This window comes from Xiphophorus maculatus, chromosome 4 (genome assembly GCF_002775205.1).
Source record: "Xiphophorus maculatus strain JP 163 A chromosome 4, X_maculatus-5.0-male, whole genome shotgun sequence".
NCBI lineage: Eukaryota > Metazoa > Chordata > Actinopteri > Cyprinodontiformes > Poeciliidae > Xiphophorus > Xiphophorus maculatus.
This window is the reverse complement of record NC_036446.1, coordinates 16,015,685-16,038,572: the sequence shown is the minus strand read 5'-3', so window position 1 is coordinate 16,038,572 and position 22,888 is coordinate 16,015,685. Positions and strand designations below refer to the sequence as shown.

General features: G+C 38.5%; 3 protein-coding genes across 5 annotated transcripts; 2 read left to right on the top strand and 1 right to left on the bottom strand.

The window, feature by feature from the left end:
* Positions 1 to 5,904: 5,904 nt before the first annotated feature.
* ccpg1 (cell cycle progression 1) lies at positions 5,905 to 15,335 on the top strand. Of its 3 annotated transcripts, XM_023332225.1 has the most exons (12): positions 5,905 to 6,010; positions 6,462 to 6,542; positions 7,376 to 7,493; positions 8,210 to 8,295; positions 8,368 to 8,557; positions 8,666 to 8,740; positions 9,935 to 10,249; positions 10,346 to 10,461; positions 11,337 to 11,456; positions 12,030 to 13,324; positions 13,398 to 13,449; positions 14,574 to 14,663. In XM_023332225.1, the coding sequence occupies exons 2-11, from the start codon at positions 6,483 to 6,485 to the stop codon at positions 13,426 to 13,428; spliced, it is 2,406 nt and encodes an 801-aa protein (XP_023187993.1). In that variant the 5' UTR covers positions 5,905 to 6,010; positions 6,462 to 6,482; the 3' UTR covers positions 13,429 to 13,449; positions 14,574 to 14,663. The 3 variants fall into 3 exon arrangements, with proteins under 3 accessions (XP_023187993.1, XP_023187992.1, XP_005807764.1); XM_023332224.1 differs by lacking the exon at positions 13,398 to 13,449 and having other exon boundaries at positions 14,574 to 15,335; XM_005807707.2 differs by lacking the exons at positions 8,666 to 8,740; positions 13,398 to 13,449 and having other exon boundaries at positions 14,574 to 15,335.
* Positions 14,829 to 20,509, bottom strand: pigb (phosphatidylinositol glycan anchor biosynthesis class B). The gene is made up of 12 exons (XM_023332226.1): positions 20,122 to 20,509; positions 19,892 to 20,015; positions 19,437 to 19,554; positions 19,245 to 19,349; positions 18,364 to 18,494; positions 17,607 to 17,747; positions 17,477 to 17,528; positions 17,202 to 17,413; positions 17,061 to 17,125; positions 16,771 to 16,990; positions 15,484 to 15,661; positions 14,829 to 15,409 (listed from the first exon to the last, which is right to left on the bottom strand). Exons 1-12 carry the CDS (start codon positions 20,231 to 20,233, stop codon positions 15,296 to 15,298), a joined length of 1,572 nt encoding a protein of 523 aa, XP_023187994.1. The 5' UTR covers positions 20,234 to 20,509; the 3' UTR covers positions 14,829 to 15,295.
* Positions 20,510 to 22,168: 1,659 nt separating this feature from the next.
* pigbos1 (PIGB opposite strand 1) lies at positions 22,169 to 22,679 on the top strand. The gene has a single exon (XM_023332787.1). It carries the CDS (start codon positions 22,214 to 22,216, stop codon positions 22,370 to 22,372), a length of 159 nt encoding a protein of 52 aa, XP_023188555.1. The 5' UTR covers positions 22,169 to 22,213; the 3' UTR covers positions 22,373 to 22,679.
* Positions 22,680 to 22,888: the final 209 nt, after the last annotated feature.

The window sequence follows — 22,888 nt, the reverse complement described above, 5'->3', positions numbered from 1 at the left end:
ACCCAAAAACATATTTGATATTCATTGGAAAGATAAATATTATCCTGGAGCTATACTAATGTCAATATAGACACATTATATTAGTACTAATAAGTAGGTATGTTGTCAAGGTTTATTATAGTGATATCTACAAAGCCTAAGCTGAATCACTTCTTACAGTCTCTAAACTGTATTTGCCAAGTTCTTGGCAGCCTTCTTTCTTTCACATCACAACTGACTTTAAGCCAGGAACTTCAGATTGTAGAGATCAGATTCTAGTTGCACCTAAAAAGGTCACAAGACCACAACAACTGCTTCAAACACTAAAACTCCAAAGACCGAAGGATTTACAGCAGCAGAATCCTTCTCAGCTCATTGACTCTCAGCAGAGAATCAAACCAAACCAGCACACCAAGAGGCCTAGCGTTGGCCTTCAACATTAGCAGCGTAGCAAAACCCGCAACAGCTCCTACCCTGAGATGTCTTCTGGACCCGCCATTGGAACAGTTCTTTGACTTAACCAACCTTTGATGGGTCGGGCGGATCCGCCAGGCACCTTGTAGGGAAGCCTCAGCTTGACGGAAGCGATCCTCAGCTTGATTGAAGGGAATCCTCAGCTTGATTGTAGTATATCCAGAATCGATCAACTGCTAGCTCCAGACGCCATTATATCACCTCAGATGTTTCAGGGACGCCAGCAACCAAACTGCCGCTGAGAGGCCATGGTCGGGTCTCTCCTTGTGTGCTGCTCTGCTTAGACACAAAAAATGGCTTCACTAACATCATCGGTGGAAAAAGACAACTTAAAACTAGAAAATTTCTGAAGAAATTTAAACGGGGCCTGTCAGAGTATGGCCGTCGGTTGGAACACAGCGTTCTGATGCTATCAGTTAGCATTAATGCTAAGCATAGCTAAGACCTACTAAATAGCATGTGGAAAATCACAAACATGTTGACTAACATGGACTTGCACCATTCAGTACGTTTAAATTCGTGTATAAACTAAAATTAGCCAAAATGCTAAAGATAGGCTAAATGCTGTCAGTAGCATGTTTGGCATCACTGGCATGTTGTTCTACATTGACTTCCTCCAGTCAGTATGCTAAACATAGCTAATGTATAAAAAAAAATAGCCAAAATGCTTATTTTATGGAAAAGGCCAATATTAGTGCACCATCTTTATTTTGAAATTTTCAGTAAGCTTCATTTTAAATGGTCACACTAATTCCATACGTGTGACAGTGGTTGGGTTAAACCAGTCATATAATTTACAAAACAGCAAGTAGCTCTGAAGTACGGAAGAGGATAAGGGCCGCCAAGAAAAAGAAAAAAAAAAGAATTCTGAGATTAAAATCAAAAGTCAGAATTCTGAGATTAAAGTCAGAATTATTCTCAGATTCTGACTTTAAACTCAGAATTCTGACTTTAATCTTTAAAGTCAAAATTCTTTTTTTTTCTCGGTGGCCCTAATCCTCTTCCGTACTGAAGCGCCTTGACAGAAAACCGTCTGCACTAGAAAAATTTCGAAAACATTTTACGGAAGCAGGCATTTGGTGCGATGTCATGGCCGAGTCAAAAATCCACTCCGTTTCTCACTCCAACGGAGCGGCAGTTGGAGTCAGTTGCAGTTGGGGCCAAGAAGCTTCGTGTAACGCTCTGCGTTTCGGCAGTTGGAAATTTGGTTCGCTTTTTACGTCGCCATTTTTACTCGAAACCCCAATAAAACTAACAGCCCGGATGCCGAGATCGAGCCGCACGATTTGATATTTTTTAGTGGGCGGGCACGCAGCGGTACAAGCCGCATTAAAGGTGACGGAAGAATAATAAATAAACATAAATAAATAAAATGTATTTAAATAAATAAATAAACTTTTTTTTCTTAAGAAATTTAAACTGGGCCTGCCAAAGTGTGCCCGTCGGTTGGAACCTACCATTCTGATGTTAAAAATTAGCATCAAAGCTAAAGTAAGCTAATGTGGAGAATCACCAGCATTTTGAGTAACAAGGACTTACTCCATTCAGTATGTTAAAATAAATGTCTAAGCTAAAATTAGCCAAAATGCTAATGTTAGCCTAAATGCTGTCAGTGGCATGGAGGGTATCACTACCATGTTGTCTTATATCCGCTTCCTCCATTCAGTATCCAAAACATGGCTAACAAGAAAAATAGCTAAAAGCTCTTTTAGGGAAAAGGCTAATGCTAATGCAGAGGGAATGCAATGCATGCTTTCCCTATGCATTGCTTTGGCAGGCTCCAATAAAAAGACATTCTATTGACAGAAGAACAACAGGTGCCTTCGATGCAATGCATAGGCAGTGACCAATTTACAACTCAGTCACTGCCTTCCCTATGCATTGCTATGGCAGGCCCCAATAATGCTTTCCGAAAAGTAACTTACCGAATAACCAACGCAGCGATTTCAAACGTGGCTCTCCCGCGGCCTACTTGGCATCACTGCGGCCTGCTCGTAGGTCAAGTACAAGGCCCCAAACTAGGCCTCGATAAACACTGACACGATTTCAATCGCATCCACAAACGTTTCAGTCATACGGCTGGGCGTCCGCTCGGATTCCGCTTCTTGGGAGATCAGAAAATATCATTTTTAATCCAGGTCGTCCCAAAATTCATGAATATCAGACCGTTAGTTCCGTGTCTCCGTGCGGTCAGGTGCTAGCCATGTTTTGGCTTTTTTTTTTTTTTTTTAAAAACGCTCACCTAGAAGCTGCGTCATATTTCTATCCAGCATGGCGCATGCGCGTCACGCTCATTAATAACAAAAATGGCGCCATTAGCCACTGTTGTCAGATTTGACATTTTCCAGTCCAAACAGGGTAAAACTAAACCTGTAAAACCTGCCCAACTGCAAAGAAACAGTGCAGATCTAAACCTCTAATAAAACTCATGTTAATAGCACTATAGGTTTTATTCATAATCTATTCCTAATGTATATTTAGAATAATTTAAAGAAATAGCAAAGTTTTATATGTATTTTTTTATAATGTAGGACTGTAGATTTCTTTTAAGTTTTCAGAATTTCAAAATGTACATTTATCTAAGAACTAATACAGTTGTAGAAACATTTAGAGAAACTAAATATATATATTTATAATATATTTTCTTTCTCTCTCTCTCTCTCTCTCTCTCTCTCTCTCTCTCTCTCTCTCTCTATATATATATATATATATATATATATATATATATATATATATATATATATATATATATATATATATATATATACAGTACAGACCAAAAGTTTGGACACACCTTTTAATTAAATGAGTTTCCTTTATTTTCATGACTATTGACATTGTAGATTCACACTGAAGGCATCAAAACTATGAATAACACATGTGGAAATATGCACTAAACAAAAAAGTGTAAAACAACTGAAAATACCCCTTATATTCTAGTTTCTTCAAAGTAGCAACCTTTTGCTGTGATTACTGCTTTGCACACACTCTGCATTTTCTTGATGAGCTTCAAGAGGTAGTCACCTGAAATGGTTTTCACTTCATAGGTGTCCTGTCAGGTTAATAAGTGGGATTTATTGCCTTATAAATAGTCATGAAAATAAAGAAAACCCATTGAATTAGAAGGTATATATATTCCCCTTCCCACTAGTTGAGTGATATATATATATATATATATATATATGTATATATATATATATATATATATATATATATATATATATATAGAGAGAGAGAGAGAGAGAGAGAGAGAGAGAGAGAGAGAGAGAGAGAGAGAGATCTATATATGTGTTTTTATATTTTCAGAGCTTAACACCAAACTGCTGCTCCAGTATGACCCAACTCTTATGGAGAGTGAAGGGTGTCAAATGACAATAACTAGCTTATGTAATAATTATTTAAGTGTGCCATTAATTTAAAACTCTTCACTGTTCATATATCTGTGTGTTTTTATCCATCTTTAAATAATATCAGTTTAAAGTTTTGTAAAATACATTTTTCTTTATCTTTGATTATTTATTTGCAAATATAAGTCAACAGATCTTACTTAAATGTTCAGCTTGGATTTAATTTTAATGTAAATAAAAAAAAAAACAATAAAAAAATCTGAAGAGCCCCTTTGGAGCAGAAAGACTCGACTCTTTTTTTTATTGATCTGAGCCAAATGAGCCGGTTCTCTAACCCATGTCAAAAAACCCAGCAAATAGTCTGAGTGGTTTGTGCTACGTTTGCGCAGGTTTGTGCCGTTAAAACAGTCGTTTGTGTATGGTGACCCTAATGTTGTTGTGTTTTTGATTTTGTTGAAGTGGTTTGCACCTCAGGGCCACCGTATTTATGCAGCTTTGGTTTCTGAGATATTAAAAAATATTTTTTAGGTCATCCAGAGTTCACCAGAGTTCACCATTCCTCCTTATTGCTCCAAAACAAACCAAAGTGGGCTACTTCATTACTATTCCATTTGTGCAGGTGTGTGCCATTAAAACTGTCGTTTGTGCAGCTTTTCCTTGTGAGATATTAAACATTATTTTTTTAGGTCATAAAGAGTTCACCATGCCCCCATATTGCTCCAAAACAAACCAAAGCGGGCTACTTCATTAGTGCTCCATTAGTGCAAGTTTGTGCCTTTAAAACTACCGCAGCGAAGTTGTTTTCAAGTTTAATATTCCAATACATAAATAAATAAATAAATAAATAAATAAATAAATAAATAAATAAATAAATAAATAAATAAATAAATAAATAAATAAATAAATATCTTGAAATAAAGATCTTGAACTATTGCTGCTTGTTTCAAATATGATGTTGTTGGAGCTATTTATTCTTTATTTCTTTATCCATTTGAATTTTGTTAGTTTATTCTTTAATTTCTATTTTTTGTATTATTTACAGAGTTAATTTGCAGGTTAATAATTGTTGATTCTATTTATCTTTTGTTTTATTATTTTTTCTTATTTATTCTGTCTGAGTCAGACAGGAAGTAAGGTGGGTCAGTCCACTTTCTATAAATGTAGGCGCCTGGTAAAGGACCAGCAGGCATTTGGGTTTGGGGCCTCTGGATTTTACCAGAGCAAGAGAAGTAGACAGGAGAACAAAGGAAAGTTTGAACGTTGTAATTGTTTGCTGAAAAGGAAAATAAAAGCAACCAAGACAGTCAACAAGTTTGGACATTAAACTTCTTTTGCCTGCGTGAAGAATCTTGACCCCAGTGCCTCATAGTGGCTGATGGAACTTTTATTGGATGTTTGGTTTGACAATCAATCGCCACTACAGATGTCTTTCATCAACCAGTGATGTTACCTATAGATTAGAAGAAGACTATACTCAGCTATGTAAAGTTTAGGTTTTGCAGCTTTGTGAGAAGTTATTCATCATTAGGATTATAAATGCAGCTCAATTCTTGTTGGGATGTGATCAAGAATCAGCTTTTTTACTTGGTTTTGGCTTTGAAAAATCCATACATCATTACCCAGCTTCTATTTTCACAGTGGGCCTACATTTAGTTTGACAGATCACTACTGGATGTAAGCTTGACGAGTCTTTATTTTAGGGTAATTTCAATGAAAAACTATCTATATGCCTGTAATTATTCGGCATAGAGAAATATAAAATGTACTAATTTAGCACATTCAGGTGCTAAAATACCCTAATTAGCTAGCTATTCGTGTGGTTTAAGTTGTTTGTGTTTTGGGGCGTATCTTAAACTGTAGAATAATTATAACTTGGTCTCTGAAGCTCAGGAAAGGTGTTGTTTTTCTGTCTAGAGCTCATATTAAACGACGTCAACAGCCTTTTTCGTCACGCTTCCTTGTTTATGTTTTTTCCGCAGCAGCAAAATTCGCTTGCAGCGTCCTCGTTGAGCCGCGCGGCCTCAAGGGAAATGTAGTTCTGTAGGTTTCAAGAACCACTATGTACCGCTTCAGTAATTCGACTCAAAAACTACATTTCCCCAAAATGTCGACTCTGCAGCGAGCCGTTACGGGATAACTCGGGTTTTGGCAATATTGCAACTGTGGAGCAGCTTGCAAACAGCTGTGTAGTCGCTGCGCACAAAACACAGGTAAATCAAGCAGTTTTTCTTTCTTTACATGCATCTGGCGAGGATGAATCACATTTAAAAAGCAATGGGCGTTGTCTACATCGTAGTAATTGCATGTTGTGTTTGTGTTTTGGGGGGTGACGCTAATAATAAATACGTTAAGCGACTTAACCAGTCGAAATTAATCAGCTGTATGTTGTTATTTGGTGTTAAGAGGCAGCAGTAATGGGTCCTGTAGTTACTAGCTCCAGCGTTAGCTGCGGATATCTGAGATTTTTATGGTTGTTTTTGTTGTCTGGCTGCGTGGCTTCGCATAGTCTTGTAGATGTAATACATCGCAGGGCCGCATGAGGCCGCTGTTTCACCCGTGTGGTTGTAATTTATTTAGAGGCTAAAATAAAATGCTTATTAATGTTTTCTGTTCCGAGTAGCATCCTTGACGGAAAGCTTACTCTTTATTTGTTCGTTACAGCCTTGGTTGTTGCTGGCAAACATGTCAGAAACATCAAGTGACACTGAGTCCTCCTGTGGCTGGACCATTATCAGTAATGAGGTAAGCTGTTATAAAAATAGTATTTAATAACATGCATCATATGGTTGTTCAGTCACAATTAGAGAGGCACAAATCAGATTCTTGTGGCTGATGTAACTAAGACTGCTCTGATCTCACTTTAAGAAAAACACATATACACACACACACACACACACATACAGTATATATTACAAATATTTTGTTTTAATCTACCTTCTATGAGTTTTCATTAATAATTGTGTGCTACCACAGGGTGTGTATGTGTGTTTGAAAACATTCACTGTAAAACAGGGTTTTACTAATATTTTAAAACAAGTCAACATAATTATGGAGTTAATATTTTAAACTGGTTTTAGTGTCTTATATTTGAAATTAGCACGATTAGCTTAGTTAGCTTTAGAAAAGGACAAACCCCTTGTGTATTACTTTGTATAGATTCTTAGTTTAAATATGAAATTTCCTAAAGATTCCTAACATTTCAGAAGTTGTCATGTTCCAGGAGAGAAATATTAAAAAAGAGAAAGCAGGGCAACTTTGCTGTCCTCTGCTTAGCCTTCCTATTTTCTGCTCAAAGTCTTGCTCTCTACTGTTATCTCACAGTCTGAAGGAAACACGGATACTGATCAACAAAGACAGTTTTAAAGATTTATAAAAGAATTCAATGTTTATCCCCACCTGTTGGGGATAATCGAGTTTAAAATTTCCTGGTTCTTGTCTCTTTTTTTTTTCTATATTTACAGTTTAAATTGGTCCAGGAATGGATGAGGCATTATTATAACTGTACATATAAAGCATGAACTATGCTATTCCTTCATCATTTTCAGTTTTTCAGTATTTCTGATGTGCTTTTGTAGGGCTCGGATATAGAGACACTGGGATCGGAGGCTGCGGGCGAATATGGAGCTGAGCTGGTGGAGCGCCGCACTTTGGAAGAACCACAGCTGCTGGAATCACAGGCCTCTGTATCTGCTTGTAAATATCTGGCTAAATGCTGTCCTTTAGATAGGCCTGCTTGTAGTGCTGATTTTAAAGGTCATAAATAATAAAAAGCAGAAACACTTTTAGCAGAGTGAGAGAAACTGTTGAGGCAGTAAATTTGCTGTGTTTTCATGTCAATCCCTGGCCTGCAGAGTGGTAGTGAGACATCAGCAGGTGATATCAGAGCAGTGGTGTCCTTTTTATTTACGATTACTTGGTGGATTGTCTTTAAAATGAGTATTTTACTAATTACCAATTTATATAGAACGTAAACATTACAGGAAAACATTTTATTTTGCATCTTCTTTGCTAAATTTGAATTCTGAATTTGCCAATGTAGTTGAGAAAACATGAATTTTTAATATGTTATGAACCATTCAATTGAACTATTAAATCATGAGAATTTACCTCGTAAAATGATTTGTCTGAGGTAACCTTAACTTTTGCCTCCCGTTTTTACTTTTAAACAAAATAGATTAGTTTCTTTTTTAGCTTTGTTTGTGTTTTTTTTATGTATATAAAATGTACATCTGCATTTATCTTGTATTTAAGTTTAGTTAGTTGTGAAGTTATATCTAAGCATTGTATTTTAGTTAAATACATTTTTGTTTAATGGACAAAGTTTCTTCGCACAATTGCTGTGCACAGATTTTATTATCCAAGGCTTGTTCTAATCATACTGAACTTTTTTCTTTTTACATTTTTACCAGCTCTATGTGTTGAAGAAAAAGCTGCTGATTCTCTAGATGTCACACTGGGAGAACAGGCTGTAGATGAGACACTGTGCTGTCCTGAGGTGAGAGGAGCTGAATTTATACACAGAAAATATCAGAATAATCCAGAATTACAGTTTTATGACCGTCTGCAGGCTAGAGACGGTTCTGCAGTCAGAGAGCAAGTCTTCTCCTCCAGCGATCACTCTGACATTGTGACTCTGAGGGACCTGAAGGAGGACGAGCATGCAGAGGAGGAGGAACAGGAGGAGGCAGGCAGCACTGAGGAGAATTACCTCGGCACCTCCTGCAGCAGTCATTACACCTTCACTGCTGCAGAAACGGGTAAGACTCACTGCACACCTCGTTGTTTTCTTCAGCAAAATAATTTAAATCCCTCCTCAACAGTCGACAGCAACGATTCAAATACCAAATGTTCCTCTTCTGGAGCAGGTTTGTTGTTGAGTCGCTGGAAACTTCAACAAACTCTGGTGAACTTGAGTCACCGCCTGAGGAGTCGCCTCCCTGGTAGTGGCTCGTTTCTTGATTTAAATCAAAATGAATGTAACGTGATGCTAACCTTGTTTAGCAGCATACCAAACTAACACTGGGTGCCTTTCAAAAGCCTGAAAAATGTGGGCTGGTAGTTTTAGTGTTTGATTGCATGAGCACATTTTAGGCATGAGTGTGACATTTTGTATCATTATAATTTTTAACCCTGCAGACACACTAGAAAATCCAATAAACTTTATTATGATTATATATTTTCCCTAAAGTGATCTCCTCATATTATCTTTTATCTTTATTCACTTTCCTGCTGATATTAGAAGAGACGATTGATTGATCTTCCATCTTTGTTGTGTAGTGATAGACAGAAACATTTATGATTTTGACGTTTCTTTCTTTTATTCACCAAAAATAATCTGAACCACTGGAATCACAAATTCAAAATATTTATTTGTGGGTTTTATACACCCATCAAGCATGGTAGTTAAAACCTAACATGCAATCCCTTACAGAAGTATTCATTCATTTATCTTGATATTTTGTGATATTATAATAACGACAAAAATGATGATGGAAAACTATTTAATATTCAACTATATGACTGTGAACGTTCATAGCGCCACAAACAGCTGCTCACAATAACTACATTTTATCATATTTAAAAATTTACTGATATTTATTGATGCTCCTGTGGAACAAACAGTGGAGAAAATAGTAAAAAATTTAATTTCCAATGATTTAAGTTTTTTTTAGCATCCTCAATTGAAATGTATTGAGACCAATAAATCAAAAATTTTTATAATCAAGAAATTGTCACAATCAATAACAAACATTACAATAAATGCTTACCCCTAATTGATACTCTGAACCTTTTCTAATTTTTACTGACATGTAACTACTACATGTAACTACACTTTGGTGTTTTTCTGCTAACGCATCATGACTTTATGCTACATGGATAATTTTACCTTTTAAAAGCCTGGAATGGCTTTACATTATCCCACAAAATTAGGGTATTTTAGAAAATATTGATGGCTGATATTATGCAATAACAGGTTAAATGTGAACTTCCCAGAGGTTTTTTATTTCTCTGAAGCCTGTGTGATTTAAAAAAAACTTCAGATTTTTTTAAATCTGAAGTTTATGACCCCAAATCTTGGGGTCATAGTGCGTTGGTGTCTTTTCTTCTTTGTCATAATCTGATGTGAAATGCAGCTTTCCCAGCGCAGCAACCACTGGTGACAAACTCAAGCAGCAGCGACGACGAGGTCGGACGAAGCTCCACTCCGGTCATACGAAGACGAAGGGTTAGGAAAAATACCACGAGCGTCGTGACTGATCCAGAGGAGGACGAGGAGGTGCTGCCAGAGTCGTGGTCCAGTGAAGAAGAGCAGCAACCTGAATGGGCGGAGGGGAGACCAAACGCTGCTAACGAGGACAGAGAGCAAAGCCGAGGCGGGAACGTCCTCAACAGATGCATCCTGCTCGCCCTCATCATCGCCGTCAGCATGGGCTTTGGACACTTGTATGGTAACGCCAGATTTCATACGTCAACATGTGCAGACCTGCAGTTACAGACCTCTGTTGTGATGTGAAAATGATCCGTTTTACCAATCTCTCCTCCAGGCACGGTCCAGATTCAGGAAAGGCAAAAAACTGTGGAGAAAACCAGAGGGATTGAACACCCGGATGTGAGGGGTCTACTTGAGCAACGTATCAGAGATGAGCATTTAACAAAGCAGGTTAGTTAATACACACCTCACCGCTGAGGGACCAGGAAGTTTAGAGTGTAACTAACGTCTTAAGTCAACTTTTTTATGCTGATAAAATGTCTGGGTACATAATTTAGGGTTCTAGCTTTATGTTTCTGTACAAATTTGGATATTTTCTTGTAAATTTGTTGAGTTCTTTATTATTTTTGCCTAAAACCATGTCAGTGCTGGCCACCTTTGGTACAATCCCTGAGCAATTGAATTTTCCCATTCTTTAAAATGGTGCAGCTTTTCACCACACAGTATAAAACCATCTCACTAAAACCTTCCAATAAACAGAAAAAAAGTCGCTAGATTTGTCACTTTTTGGGTTTTTTCAGTAATTTTTATTTGTACATTATACAAACGTCATACTTGTCTTTTCCAGAAGTCGTAGTACAGCAGTAAAACCAAACATGATCAAGTTCCATTTGAGTTGCTAGGTAACGGGGCTGAGGCTCAGCTGGGGTTGCTAGGTAACAGCGCAGTGTCTGCCAATTGTGACTTAATATTTGGGAGGTTTTTGAAACACCTTGTTTTCCAGACACCAAAAAAATTTAAACTTATTACCAAAAAACAGCGCGTGGGCTATTTTAGAAGCAGTTGAAACCCAAATGGAAGTAAGAAAACGTGCAAAATATGAATTTTGAATAAGAAATTCCCTTTAAAAACATCATGGAGACAACTTGGAGCACTGTGGTGCTGTCGCCTTCACACTGGAATTACTTTTTTCAGATTTGACACAAATTTATTGTTGATAGAGGTCCTGTAAGCAGTGGGAAGCATAAAGTCAAAATTAAAAACAGGATAATTTAAATATACTGCTTTGATTGTATGAACTGAAAAAAACCTTTTATTTCACCCAGAGGAGCGACTTTGGGCCAGATGACCTCGATGAGCAGCAGGTTATTAATTTGCTCTCAGGAGTGATTAAAAAAGCAAAGGAAGAAAACCAGGAGCTCAAAGCAAAACAAGTTCACATCCAGGTAAATCCAGTTGTCCCTGTTCAGACATGAAACCCGAACTTTAAAGGTGAAATTAACTTTTATTAAAAAAATGTTTTTTAGACATATTTGTTAAAAATGTCACCATGTTGCAACAGTATAATATGAGACAGATAATCTGTGAAAAAATCGATCTCCTCCACCGTTTCCAACCAAAACCAGTCAATCAGAGCTGGGAGGCGTGTCTGATCGTTGTCAATCATCCTCATGTGTTGATTGCTAAATGTGCTAATGATGGAGAAACAACTCTTTGTTACAGGAAAACAGTTTGTCCTCTGTCATTGGAAGCTATGCTAACTAGCCTGAGCATTCATGACAGGCTGTGCTAGCTGTAGCACAGCAGAGAGCAGAGTGATTGATAGCTCTAAGACCCGCCTCCTGTCTCTGATTGGTTGTTCTTAGTTAGCACTAGGAAAAGTCAGAGAAAGCAGTTTTTTTCCCACAGATTATCTCTTGTCAGAACATAAAGACAGTTTCACAAATATGTAAAAAAAAAAAAAAAAGTTAGATGTTAAGTATTAGACAAGCTGTAAATATGTGTCTTTTCTCATCAAGGCTCAGAGAGATAACCTGGAGCAGATGCTGAAACAGACCGAGGAGGAGAGGATTGAAATCGTGTCTCTGCAGCAGAGTCTCTCAGATGAAAACATCCAGCTGAGAAGCTCCATGGCACGCGAGGAAAAGTCTCTGTCCGTCCTGCAGGACGAGTTGAGAAACCTGCGCTCCCAAATCAGAGATCTGGAGGCGAGGGGAGCAGGAGCCGATTCTCTGCTGTCTGAAAACCAGAGGCTGAAAGAGCAGCTGGAGGAGGAGCAGCAGACCATCAGAAACTTCCACCTTCAGAGGGAAGACATGACGGCTGAAGCTCACATGCTGAGGAAGAAGCTGGAGAGAGAGAGGAAGGTCACGGAGGAACTGAGGAGCGAGCTGACCGCTCTGAGGAGTCACGTCTCTGATTCTGACAGGCAGAGTGGTTCAGAAGCAGGAGATTTGGAGAAACGTCTGCTGGATCTGGAGAAGAGGCTGAGCTACGAGCAGCAGCGCTCCGACCTGTGGGAAAGGCTGTACGTGGAAACCAAGGAGGAAAAGGTCAAAGGAGACCGAGAATCCACAGTGAGGAGAGCTAAACAAGGAGTGGCCAGGAAAATGAAGGAGACGTTCGATGCTGTGAAAAACTCCACCAAGGAGTTCGTCCACCACCATAAGGAGCAGATTAAGAAAGCCAAGGAGGCCGTGAAGGAAAACCTGAGGAAGTTCTCTGACTCCGTCAAATCAACTTTCAGACACTTTAAAGATTCAGCCTCGACGTTCATCAACAAAGCCCAGGGATTTTACAGCAAGAAATGTGACAGAGCAAACACAGAGGAGTGCTGGCAGCACAGAGCGCAGAAACCCAGACGCACACCCGACTCCTTCCAGAACCACCACAACACACGGAAATCAGCCGGGAAGGTCCTCCAGGACGAGGATGAGAGTAGCCACAAGAGCAGCATGAAGGGATGCACCGGCGTCTTCGACTGCGCCTACCTGGAGTCCATGAACCTCTTCAACAAAGCCACAGAGCCAATCAGAGCCGAAGAGTTCGACCTCCTGCTGCAGAGCTACCTGCAGCAGGAGGTCGACCACTTCTACCACTGGAACGAACTCAGGACATTCATCAACGGCTTCTTTCACAACGGACTCTTCATCCACGACCGCATGCTCTTCACAGACTTCGTAGGCAGAGTGGAGAGCTACCTGAGCGACATGCATGAATACCACAGCCTGGACGGCGACGTGTTCGGAGACCTCGACGACTACATCTACAGGCACTTCTTCGGAGAAGGCTACGCCAGGAGCTACGGTCCGCGGTAGGTTCCCTGCAGACTGAAATATCCTCCCAAATGTTGCTGTGCACAAAGCTAAGACCGGTTTGTTTTACAGGCATGCAACCTCTGAGGAATTCCTGCATTGAGAGACTCTAACTTAAAATAATGTAAGGAATAAAATCTGATTCCAGGGAAGAAAACATTAAACACGATGCAGCACAAGACAGTTCTGTCTTCTGCCTCCATCTAATTAGGGCAGGAGGATGTGGCCGAAAAATGTGTGATGGTATAAGAGTTTCATATCAGTTTGTATTAATAATAATCGATAAATTATTTTTGTTTTAAATACCTAAAATACTGCCAAACTGGTGAGGTGATCTTTCCTGTTTGATCCAGTTTTCACTCCTCGCAGTTGATTTTTTAAATTTTCTAAGCAGCTATGAGACACGGTGGAAAAAATTTAAACTGCTGCAATGTGAGTTACTCAACAGGTTGTTGCTAGGTAACCAGAGAGTGAGTGAGTTAGTTGAAGCCATTGACTTTGCTTAGCTGAATAAGAATAAGGAGTAATTTTATTGACATTGTGCACAAAAGAAAGAACAAAATTAATAAAAAAAGAAACTCAAAGGCAAGTTAAATAATTGAATAAAACTAGTAATAAACAGAAAAATAAACAAATGATCAGGTTTTAGATGAATTAGCTGTGTTCATGAGAAGTTGAGTAAAAAGTCACTGAACAGATGAGATAGTTCCTATGAAAACTTTGTGTTTACTTTGTAGCCATTTCCTATCTTGATGAAGCACGGCCACGTTCGGGTCGTTCTTGAATTGAAGTTTTCACTTTGGTCTCGTCTGGTTTAGATGGAGGGCCATGTTTTTGATATTTTGTCTTAATTTTGCTGTTTGTTCTCTAGCAGAACTCTGAGACCTTCATAGAACATCTGCATTTATGCTGAGATTAAGTACATTTTTATTTAGATGGCAGCTGAAGGTGATTTTATTGAGTGTTAAGAGAGGAGCGGGATCTGAATACAAATGCACACCACTCTTCAGATTTGAATTTATGAGAAATTTCCTTTCACCTCATAATTTTGAACTACGGTACTTTGTGTGGCCTTGTCATATAAAATTCCTACAAAACAAGTTTGTGGTAATTTTGACAAAATATATATACACGAGTACTTTACCTGTTTTACTTTCCACTGAATTTCTGCATCCCCTATGCAGCATAATTTATAAAACTCTTAACTGTGTCTCATGGTGATATTTGTTTTTTGTTTCTACTCCACAGGGGGCCGTTTCAGAGACCTGAAGACCCAAAGGAAGAGTGGAGGGCGAAGCACCAGCAGAGGAAGCAACCGAGGGGCAAATCTCGTCCTCACTGCGGTCGCAGGTGGAGCCGATCAGGAAGAAATGCAGACAGGCACATGGCTGACGTTAAAATCGAACTGGGCCCAATGCCCTTTGACCCCAAATACTGAAAATAATTCATAAGGGTTTCCCTTAAATTGTGAGTTTTATTTTTGACGCACATTCTCTATTTGTATTTTTTTTTTTGTAAGTTTGCACAATCCTTGTCGAGCTGCTGAATATTGTTCTGTGTTTAACAATATAAAGGTTTCACTTTCCTTATGAATCCTGCTAAATTAACATACATACTTCACAAAAAATGAAACAAAGTACCATGTAAAAGGAAAATTTTACATAACTTATAATCATATACCAGGTCAAACTCAATCCTAGAGGTGTTTAGTTTGTAGACAGTTAGTGTTTTGGTTAAGATCAGCTTTCAGAGTTCAGACGTTGTTTTCTAACATTCCACCTCAGCCTCGTTTTAACTGGACCCGCTTGTTTTATTTCAGCTTTAAATGCTTCTCTGTGATAAGACTGGAAAACAACAACTAATTCACTGTGGTTGGAAATGAGATTTTAAAACGGAAACATTGGAGTTTAAAATATTTATTGCAGTAGAAAATTGTTACATTTTCCTTGGTGTTTCTGCTGGGGGTTCTTTCAGTGCCTTTCATAAATAAAGATGCTTCCTCCAACTCTTCCCTCGGGAACGTGAGTGTGAAATATCTCTGCTGTCCTCGTGAAGTTATTCACTTGCAGGAATGTGGAAATTTCCTACAGTTAGAAAACAAAACCTGTTTAATCTAAACATCAGACGTTTGCACAGAGAGTCTTTGCTAGTGCCTTACCTTTTCCAAAACGTCAAACAAAACCAGATGTGTTGGCAGAGAGGATTTGTATGGAAAGGCATTCCGGAGCCAGAGGAGAGGATTGCTGTAAAACTGTGCAGCTTCTTCAGCATAGCCGTCCTCTCCGAGGTCTGGAGGACACTCCAGGATCCTCATCTTCAGAGGACAGTGGACGTGGCTACGAGGAGACAGACGACTGTCAGCTGCCATGTGTAAATAACAGAGGTTTTAACCAGCTGAGTCTTCTAAGCAGCAAGTGGTTCGTCACAACTTATGGAGCTTTTCTCATGTCTTTTTTATGCTTTTGTTAGGTCTAAAAGAAAAATAACCATTTTATCCCCAAACACTTGTTGCTGTTTTCTGGGATTTCATTAAATAAATGCTATCTGCTAAAAAAAATCTAATTTAAGAAGTATTTCCTGCTAAAGTATTTACTATATATTATACCATCGTTCATCTTTGGAGCCTTTTTTTTTATGTCTGATTTGTAGCTTCAAGTGCGAGGATAAAAAGATTAAAAGCAGTAGAGTTCATAGAAATTTTTAACAGCCAGATAAGATGTCACCAAATTTGCAAGAAAGTTTGACACATTTGGTGCAAAGTACAAAAACTTATGAATATACAGTTTGGAAAAAAATTAAGAGTCCACTCCACTGAACCCCTTTGAAAACCTGGTTTCCCCATCAATTATTGCCTTCTGAACTCTTCCTGAGTTAAAACATTAGTATTGTTGTTGATGAATTAATATGAACTTGTTTTCTTTGCATTATTTGAGGTCTGAAAGCACTGCATCTTTTTTGTGATTTTGACCATTTCTCATTTTCTGCAAATAAATACAAAATATTTGCTTGGAATTTCAGAGACATGTTGTCAGTAGTTCATAGAATAACAGAACAATGTTCATTTGACCCAAACATTTACCTATAGAGAGCAAAATCAGAGCAACTGATCATTTTAAGTGGTCATTAGTTTTCTCCAGAGCTGTATGTGCATTTTAAAAAACATTCAATCTAGTTAATTATGGTTATGGGGAAAAATTATATTGTTAAACTTCAGAAACTTCCACCTTAATTCAATTTGAGTTAATATATATATATATATATATATATATATATATATATATATATATATATATATTTATATATTTCTCACAATTTTTAGTGCAACAACATTACACCCTCCATGTTCTTGGAGGTTGTATGTTCTTATTTAACTTCTGCTGCAGTTCAGACAACAGTCTATCTTATAAAGCTCTGATGGGCTGGAGGTGTTTTGGTGTGTGTGTACCTGTAGAAGGGCGTTGAGTGACAGGGCATGAGGAAGAAGACATCGGACTGTGGGCGGGCGGAGTCGCTGCTGACCTCACAAAGCCTCTGAAGGTGGCTCATGACATCCAGAGTGCCTCGCTGGTGTATCAGACCCGTATACAGAACCAGAACCAGGTTGGACACCAGGAGGAGGGCTGCAGCTGGTCGCCGCCACGCTTTGAGATGAGCCAAAGATATTCCTGTGATAAAACACACCTCTGTTATGAATATATACCAACACTCTGGGTTTAATTAAAAGTGGGAACCAACCACAGAAGATCATGCAGAACGGCAGTACAGGGTAGATGAACCTGAACTCCTTGTGAGGAAGGAAACTGAGGAGAGAAAATACTAATGAATTAATTCTGCAAACCTCACAATCATGATTTTCTACTTGTCAGTTCAGATTACCTGTAAACAACAATAGTCCACAGAACTGTGGCCAGCAGGATTCTGTATTTCCTGAAGGCGAGGCTGCATCCATGTAGAAAGAAAGGAAGATGGGGGCCGATGACGACGGCGAAGCCCTGGCTGAAGTACCAGTGCCAGGGGTGGGAGCCGTAGAAATCTGCCACACCGTGCAGGATGTTGAACTTTATGAAGTTGAGCTGCACCAAAGTCCACTGGAACAGAGACCAGCTGTTACCATCTGACCTTAGACATATAAGCTACTGGCTCTGTTTTACCTTTTCGTAGAACAGACAGTCGATCAGTGCTGAAATCAGAACCGCCAAAATCCTGGAAATGAGAGAACATGAAGCAGTGAGGAAAGGAGGCGAGACCCAGCTACGCGTTCATGAGGCTGAGAGCACACACCCTATAGGAATGTAGCGACGAGTGATGAGTCTCAGTTTGTTCTCTTCCTGCCAGAAATGGCACATCAGCAGAGGAAACCAGACAATCAGGGCCGTCGGGCGCACAAGCACAGCCAAGGCCACCAGAGACAAGTACTTTTTACTGGAAAATAACAAAACCAGTGAGGAATAAAGTCACTTTAAGGTGACCTATCGTGCTTCCTTGAATGGATGAGGATAGGTCTATGAGCTATAGAAAACATTTTCATAACATTTTGTGCACAAAATTATTCTTAGTTATTGAGATTTCAGTTCTGACTTCCTTTAGCTCCTTTCAGAATGAGACGTTTTAGGGCTTCTTCTTCCTCTGCTGGCCACGCCCCCAAAACTCAACGTTTACGTCAAAATGGCTGCAAACAGATGCGCAAATATACAGCCATTTTTTAACATTACACAGACGTCTTCTCTGGATGTAAGTATCCACACAGCGGTAAAACCAGCAGACTAAACTTGTTCTAGTTCCATAGGGGTTGCTAGGTAACGCCCCTGGGCAGGCTGGGGTTGCTAGGTAACAGCACAACGCCAGTTGAATGTGACTTAACTTTTATAACGGCTCATTTTCCAGACACAAAAACACATTAATTTATTCCCAAAAAATACAGCTTGGTGTTTTTTTGTTTTTTTTTTAAGCATTTGACTGTTTTTAGCACCAGTAGAGACCTAAAACGAAGAACAAAAGCATGCAAAATGTGAACTTAAATGTGCTAACTCGCATTCACCTGCTGTAAGTTTTGGACCCCGGCAGAGGGAAGTAAAACAGAGCCAAACAGGTGAGGGTGGTCTCAGCGGTGTTCGTCAGAGTCCTGGTGCAGCAGAACCAGGAGAACCAGGAGCACAGGTGGCAAAAGAACTTGAAACCAGAACAGGTTCATTTCAAAACTCCACATTTCTCCAGATTCAATCTAAATGTTTGTTCCCCCACTTGTTATAACGTTGTTGTACTTGAATTAAGATTATTTACTGTGGATTCAATGGATCAACAACAAATTACTGAAAACGTCCTAAGATTTTCCATTGCTTTTATGGCATCTGGATGAGCTTAGATCAGCTCTATTTCACAAACTAGAACCTTTGGACTTACCAGATCAGGACCGGGTGCACAATATTCAAAACACAGTTTGTAAACTTCAGTGTCTTTTTAACCAGACTTTGTTTAAGACCCACATTGAACCTGAATTTAACATTTCAAGAGTGAAAAAAACCATTGTGAAATAGTGCTTTATTGATTTGTGAACAAATATGATTTGGCAAATCATAGATAGAACTTGTCATCTAAACATAAATTAGTGTCAAAATACCTGCATTTATTATTCATGATTAGATTTTGTCCTTCATGAAGTGAAGAAAGCCTGGAATTCTGAACTTTTTCCACAGTTTGCCGTTTCCCACACTTAAACAAATCTGTAAATTATTACAAGCAAACCCCAGACTTTTCAAGACTCTGTATGATCCTTGTGAAACTGCAGAGTGATCCAAGAAGAACCTATAAGTGAACAAGCTGTTCTCGCTTTAATTCATTTGCCGGGTTCCAGATGTTTGTTGTATTCGGAAAGGAATGTGTCCTGGAGAGAGGAACATGACAACGACGAGGTTTTCCTACCGTCCATCTTGAGACGTCCTCAGTTTCCAATGTTCGGATGAGCAGGTAGAATTTCACATCAGCGAACGCAGCCAGGAGAGCTTGAGCTACTCGAGGCAGCCAAATCTGAAACCACAACAAACCCACATGAACTCCATGATTCATGTAGTCAAAAAAAAAGTGTTGTTCCGAGAATAAAATAGAGCAACTCACCAGGAGATGGACTGTGTCGTAGTTCAGAAGGTGTAGTATTTTGTACAGGAATGCAAAGAACAATGGAAATGTGAATCCTCTGATTCCTGCTTTCCACTCCCAGGTCAGATACCCATATGTTTAATTATAAAAGAAAATATCTCACAATAAAACCAGAGAACAAGATGCTGATTTTTATCTCTCCCATGCAAAAACAAAAGTAACACCACTGCTGCTATTCGTGCAAAACATCTGTATGCTACAACGTGTGATTATATTTTAAAGTTTATTGACCTTTGAGAATGTGTTATGTCATTACCAATTTCACTTCAAAATGGTCTCAAATCAACAATATCATTTATCATCCAGCTAAATTTGTTATCGTGACGGGCCTACTTGAAAACCTGTCTTCTGAACTGCTGATTCATGCTATTAAAATGTTTATTTAAATAATTATAGACATTGACCAAGGATATTTAAAGACCATCCGATGGGCCACCTCCAAGGACTGCCAGTACTCATCAGGGACAAAGCTGGTCTGAACCAGGACACAGTTAACCAGCCTGAACACCACAGTGAAGACAACCACCTTCAGTAGACCTGTGGAGATAAATCACTGCATTTGAGTGGGAACAGGAATTTCCTGACTGCACTCAACAGCAGCAGCAGCGAACAATGGCAGATGGAGGTGAATAAGTCACAGCACCGTGGTTTAAAAGTCTCCCATCCTCCTTGGAGTAAAGCAGGGACCTCCGTTTCCTCAGCTTCACATCCTTTGCTTTGCTCCCCAGCTTCAGCCGAGAGCGCAGGTTCTCCATCCTTACGTGCTGCTGGGGGGCATGGCTCACCTGTCAGAGCACGACTCGGCCGAGAGCCCGAAGAATCTAACACAGGGAAAGTTCCGTACTGCAAAGTTTAAATAAACTAATACAACCCGAGGTTGCAGCTGTTGACTCCGTAAAATTCCCTGCTTATTTGACTTCTACAAAAACCATTTTAATCTGCTTTAACTTCCTAGTTTGGAGACATTGCACAGGGTCATCAACACTTCCGCACTCACGCTTATTTCCGGTGTTTTGGTTGTGTCGCAACTTCAAAGTAAAAGTTCTTGTTTTTCCAGTCTGCTTAGTTTTTTTCATTGTAAGTAAATTGGCTTACTATTGTTTTGTTTCTATTTGTCCTTCAAGTAAAATAGTACAATTAGTATACATCTACAATAAATATATCTTGAAATTACAGAATATAATTTTTGGTCATTTTAACCTATTAAATTATGACGTAGAACCAAATCTAGAACCAAACAAAAATCTGTAATTATTAATTAAAACAAGTACTCCAAATATAAACAATCATGTCAAACGAAATCTTATTTTTGCTATAAAAAAGAACAAAAGAGAGAAAGAAAGAAAGAAAAAGCTACCTTTACCATGCAACTTTTAATAGATGTTTTCTATCTTAGTAAAACTTACTGTGGCTAATTTTATTTAAAAATTCGTTTTTTATTAAATAACATGCATTCTGTCATTGCTCTTATGACCCACGTTTTAATTCCTGTCATTCGCTCGGTGGCGCTGTGCGTCTTCTAGACTTGTCAGAACAGACGAAGAAGAATGCTATCCGTCCGTACATAAGTGTCCCGTTTCTTTTTTCTCTTTTAACGCCTTTCCTCTCTTTTATTTGACTGTTTCCCTTTTCTGTCTGGTGACTACAGACACTTTACATAAAGTGCTTCACTGGTGAGTGATGAAGGTCGCAGATAATTATCTCTGCATTAGTTAAAAATGTCATGCTTGATCATTGTTCAATGAAAAGGTTAGCATATTGTCAAGGTGGTGTCACACACGCATTATCCGGTCGGGACTTTTCAAAATAAGATGCCATTTCGGTGCTGCTGTTGGAGTTTGTTGAATACTGGTGAATTATCTTTTATAAGAATTAATGCTCCTTTATCTTTAGGTTTTATACTTCAAATAAGCTTTACACCGTTCCGAGTCTTGCATTTTGTATATTTATTTATGCTCTATTATTTTAAAATAATAAGTAAAATGTGTGTATAAAAGTTGGGTTTCCTCCACCTCCAGTGCTTGACAGTTGGTATGAGTCTTATTAAGATGGATTTTTTTTCCTCACAACCCTATTTAAATAAACCATACTTATTTAGTATTTTCCCAATCTTCCTGTCAACATTAAACATTCTAATTTAGGCCTATAAAAAAGTGAGATTTAGGATTTTAATACAATTTCTAAATTACAACCCTCTACTGAATTCACCAAGCCATCCACTCCTGGGAAGATTGGCAGATGCCAATTCTTTAGAATGACAGATTTTTAGATATATGTTCGTATTGCATCCCAGCTTGATGTGTTTTTTTGTTTTTTTTTTAATATATATTATTGTTTATATCTTTTTGTTTTGGCAGTGTGTCTGCACGCACTGATGATGATGAGATTATCAAATGCATTTAATTTTCTGCACCCAACTTTCTGTCTCACATGTGGAAACTGTGAGAATGTGTTTTGTACACACTACTTTTTCATTTTGGTATCATTTTTGAAAATAAAAAATCTGTAGTGTGGTTATACTGGTGTATACCACCAGATATCGACCTTGATTTTTTTTTAAATTGCATTAGCAGATAACTTCAACAGCCTGTGAGGTTAGAATGTCTTAAAAGCTATGCATGTAAACTTCAACACAGCACAGAAATTGTTCAACCGTTCCCCTAATTCACCTGTTTGTCATCTTTTTCAGGATGGTTTGGGGTCTGTAGACTTGGATTTCTTGTCAAACAAGAGTAATGTTTCGACAAAGGCTGCCGTTCGCACAGCTGCTCTTAGCCACAGTGCTCGGGGTCGCTGGTGGCATCTACATCTACAGACCTTATTTTGATTCACGACTAAAGGGCCTTGAACACCAAAACCAGGATGTGCCAAAGAAAGGAAATGACACGGACTGAGCATATCACCTCTCCCAGGAAACACTTCATAGACTGAACAATTACAACCGTTGGACTAGAAGCAAAACAAAACTCAAACCAGTGTGGATAAATTTCTGCTATTATGGGTTACCCTGCGTAATGATAAAATAAAATATTTTATTCTATGACATCACTTTTTTAACATGATATAAAATGCTGACTCTTCAGTTTTAAACACCCGCCTGCCTTACAATTATTCGTAAGAAATCATTTGTAAATGCAAATGGTGTTAAGTGAATTGTGAACTAAAAAATAAAAATGTTTTCTCATGTTGAGTGAATCATGACTGGCAGTATTTTTCTCAATGTTTTCAATACACTCCAGTGTTTTGTTTTTCTATGCCAAACTTTCACTTAGAGCCTTAAGATACATGAGCTACTGTAAAAGATGCAGAGAAGAGGTCTGACAAAAATGACACAAAATATTCCAGTGACACTAAATTATCTCATGTGGAAGCAAAATCATCTTGTAAACATTTAGTGAATGTTATATTTA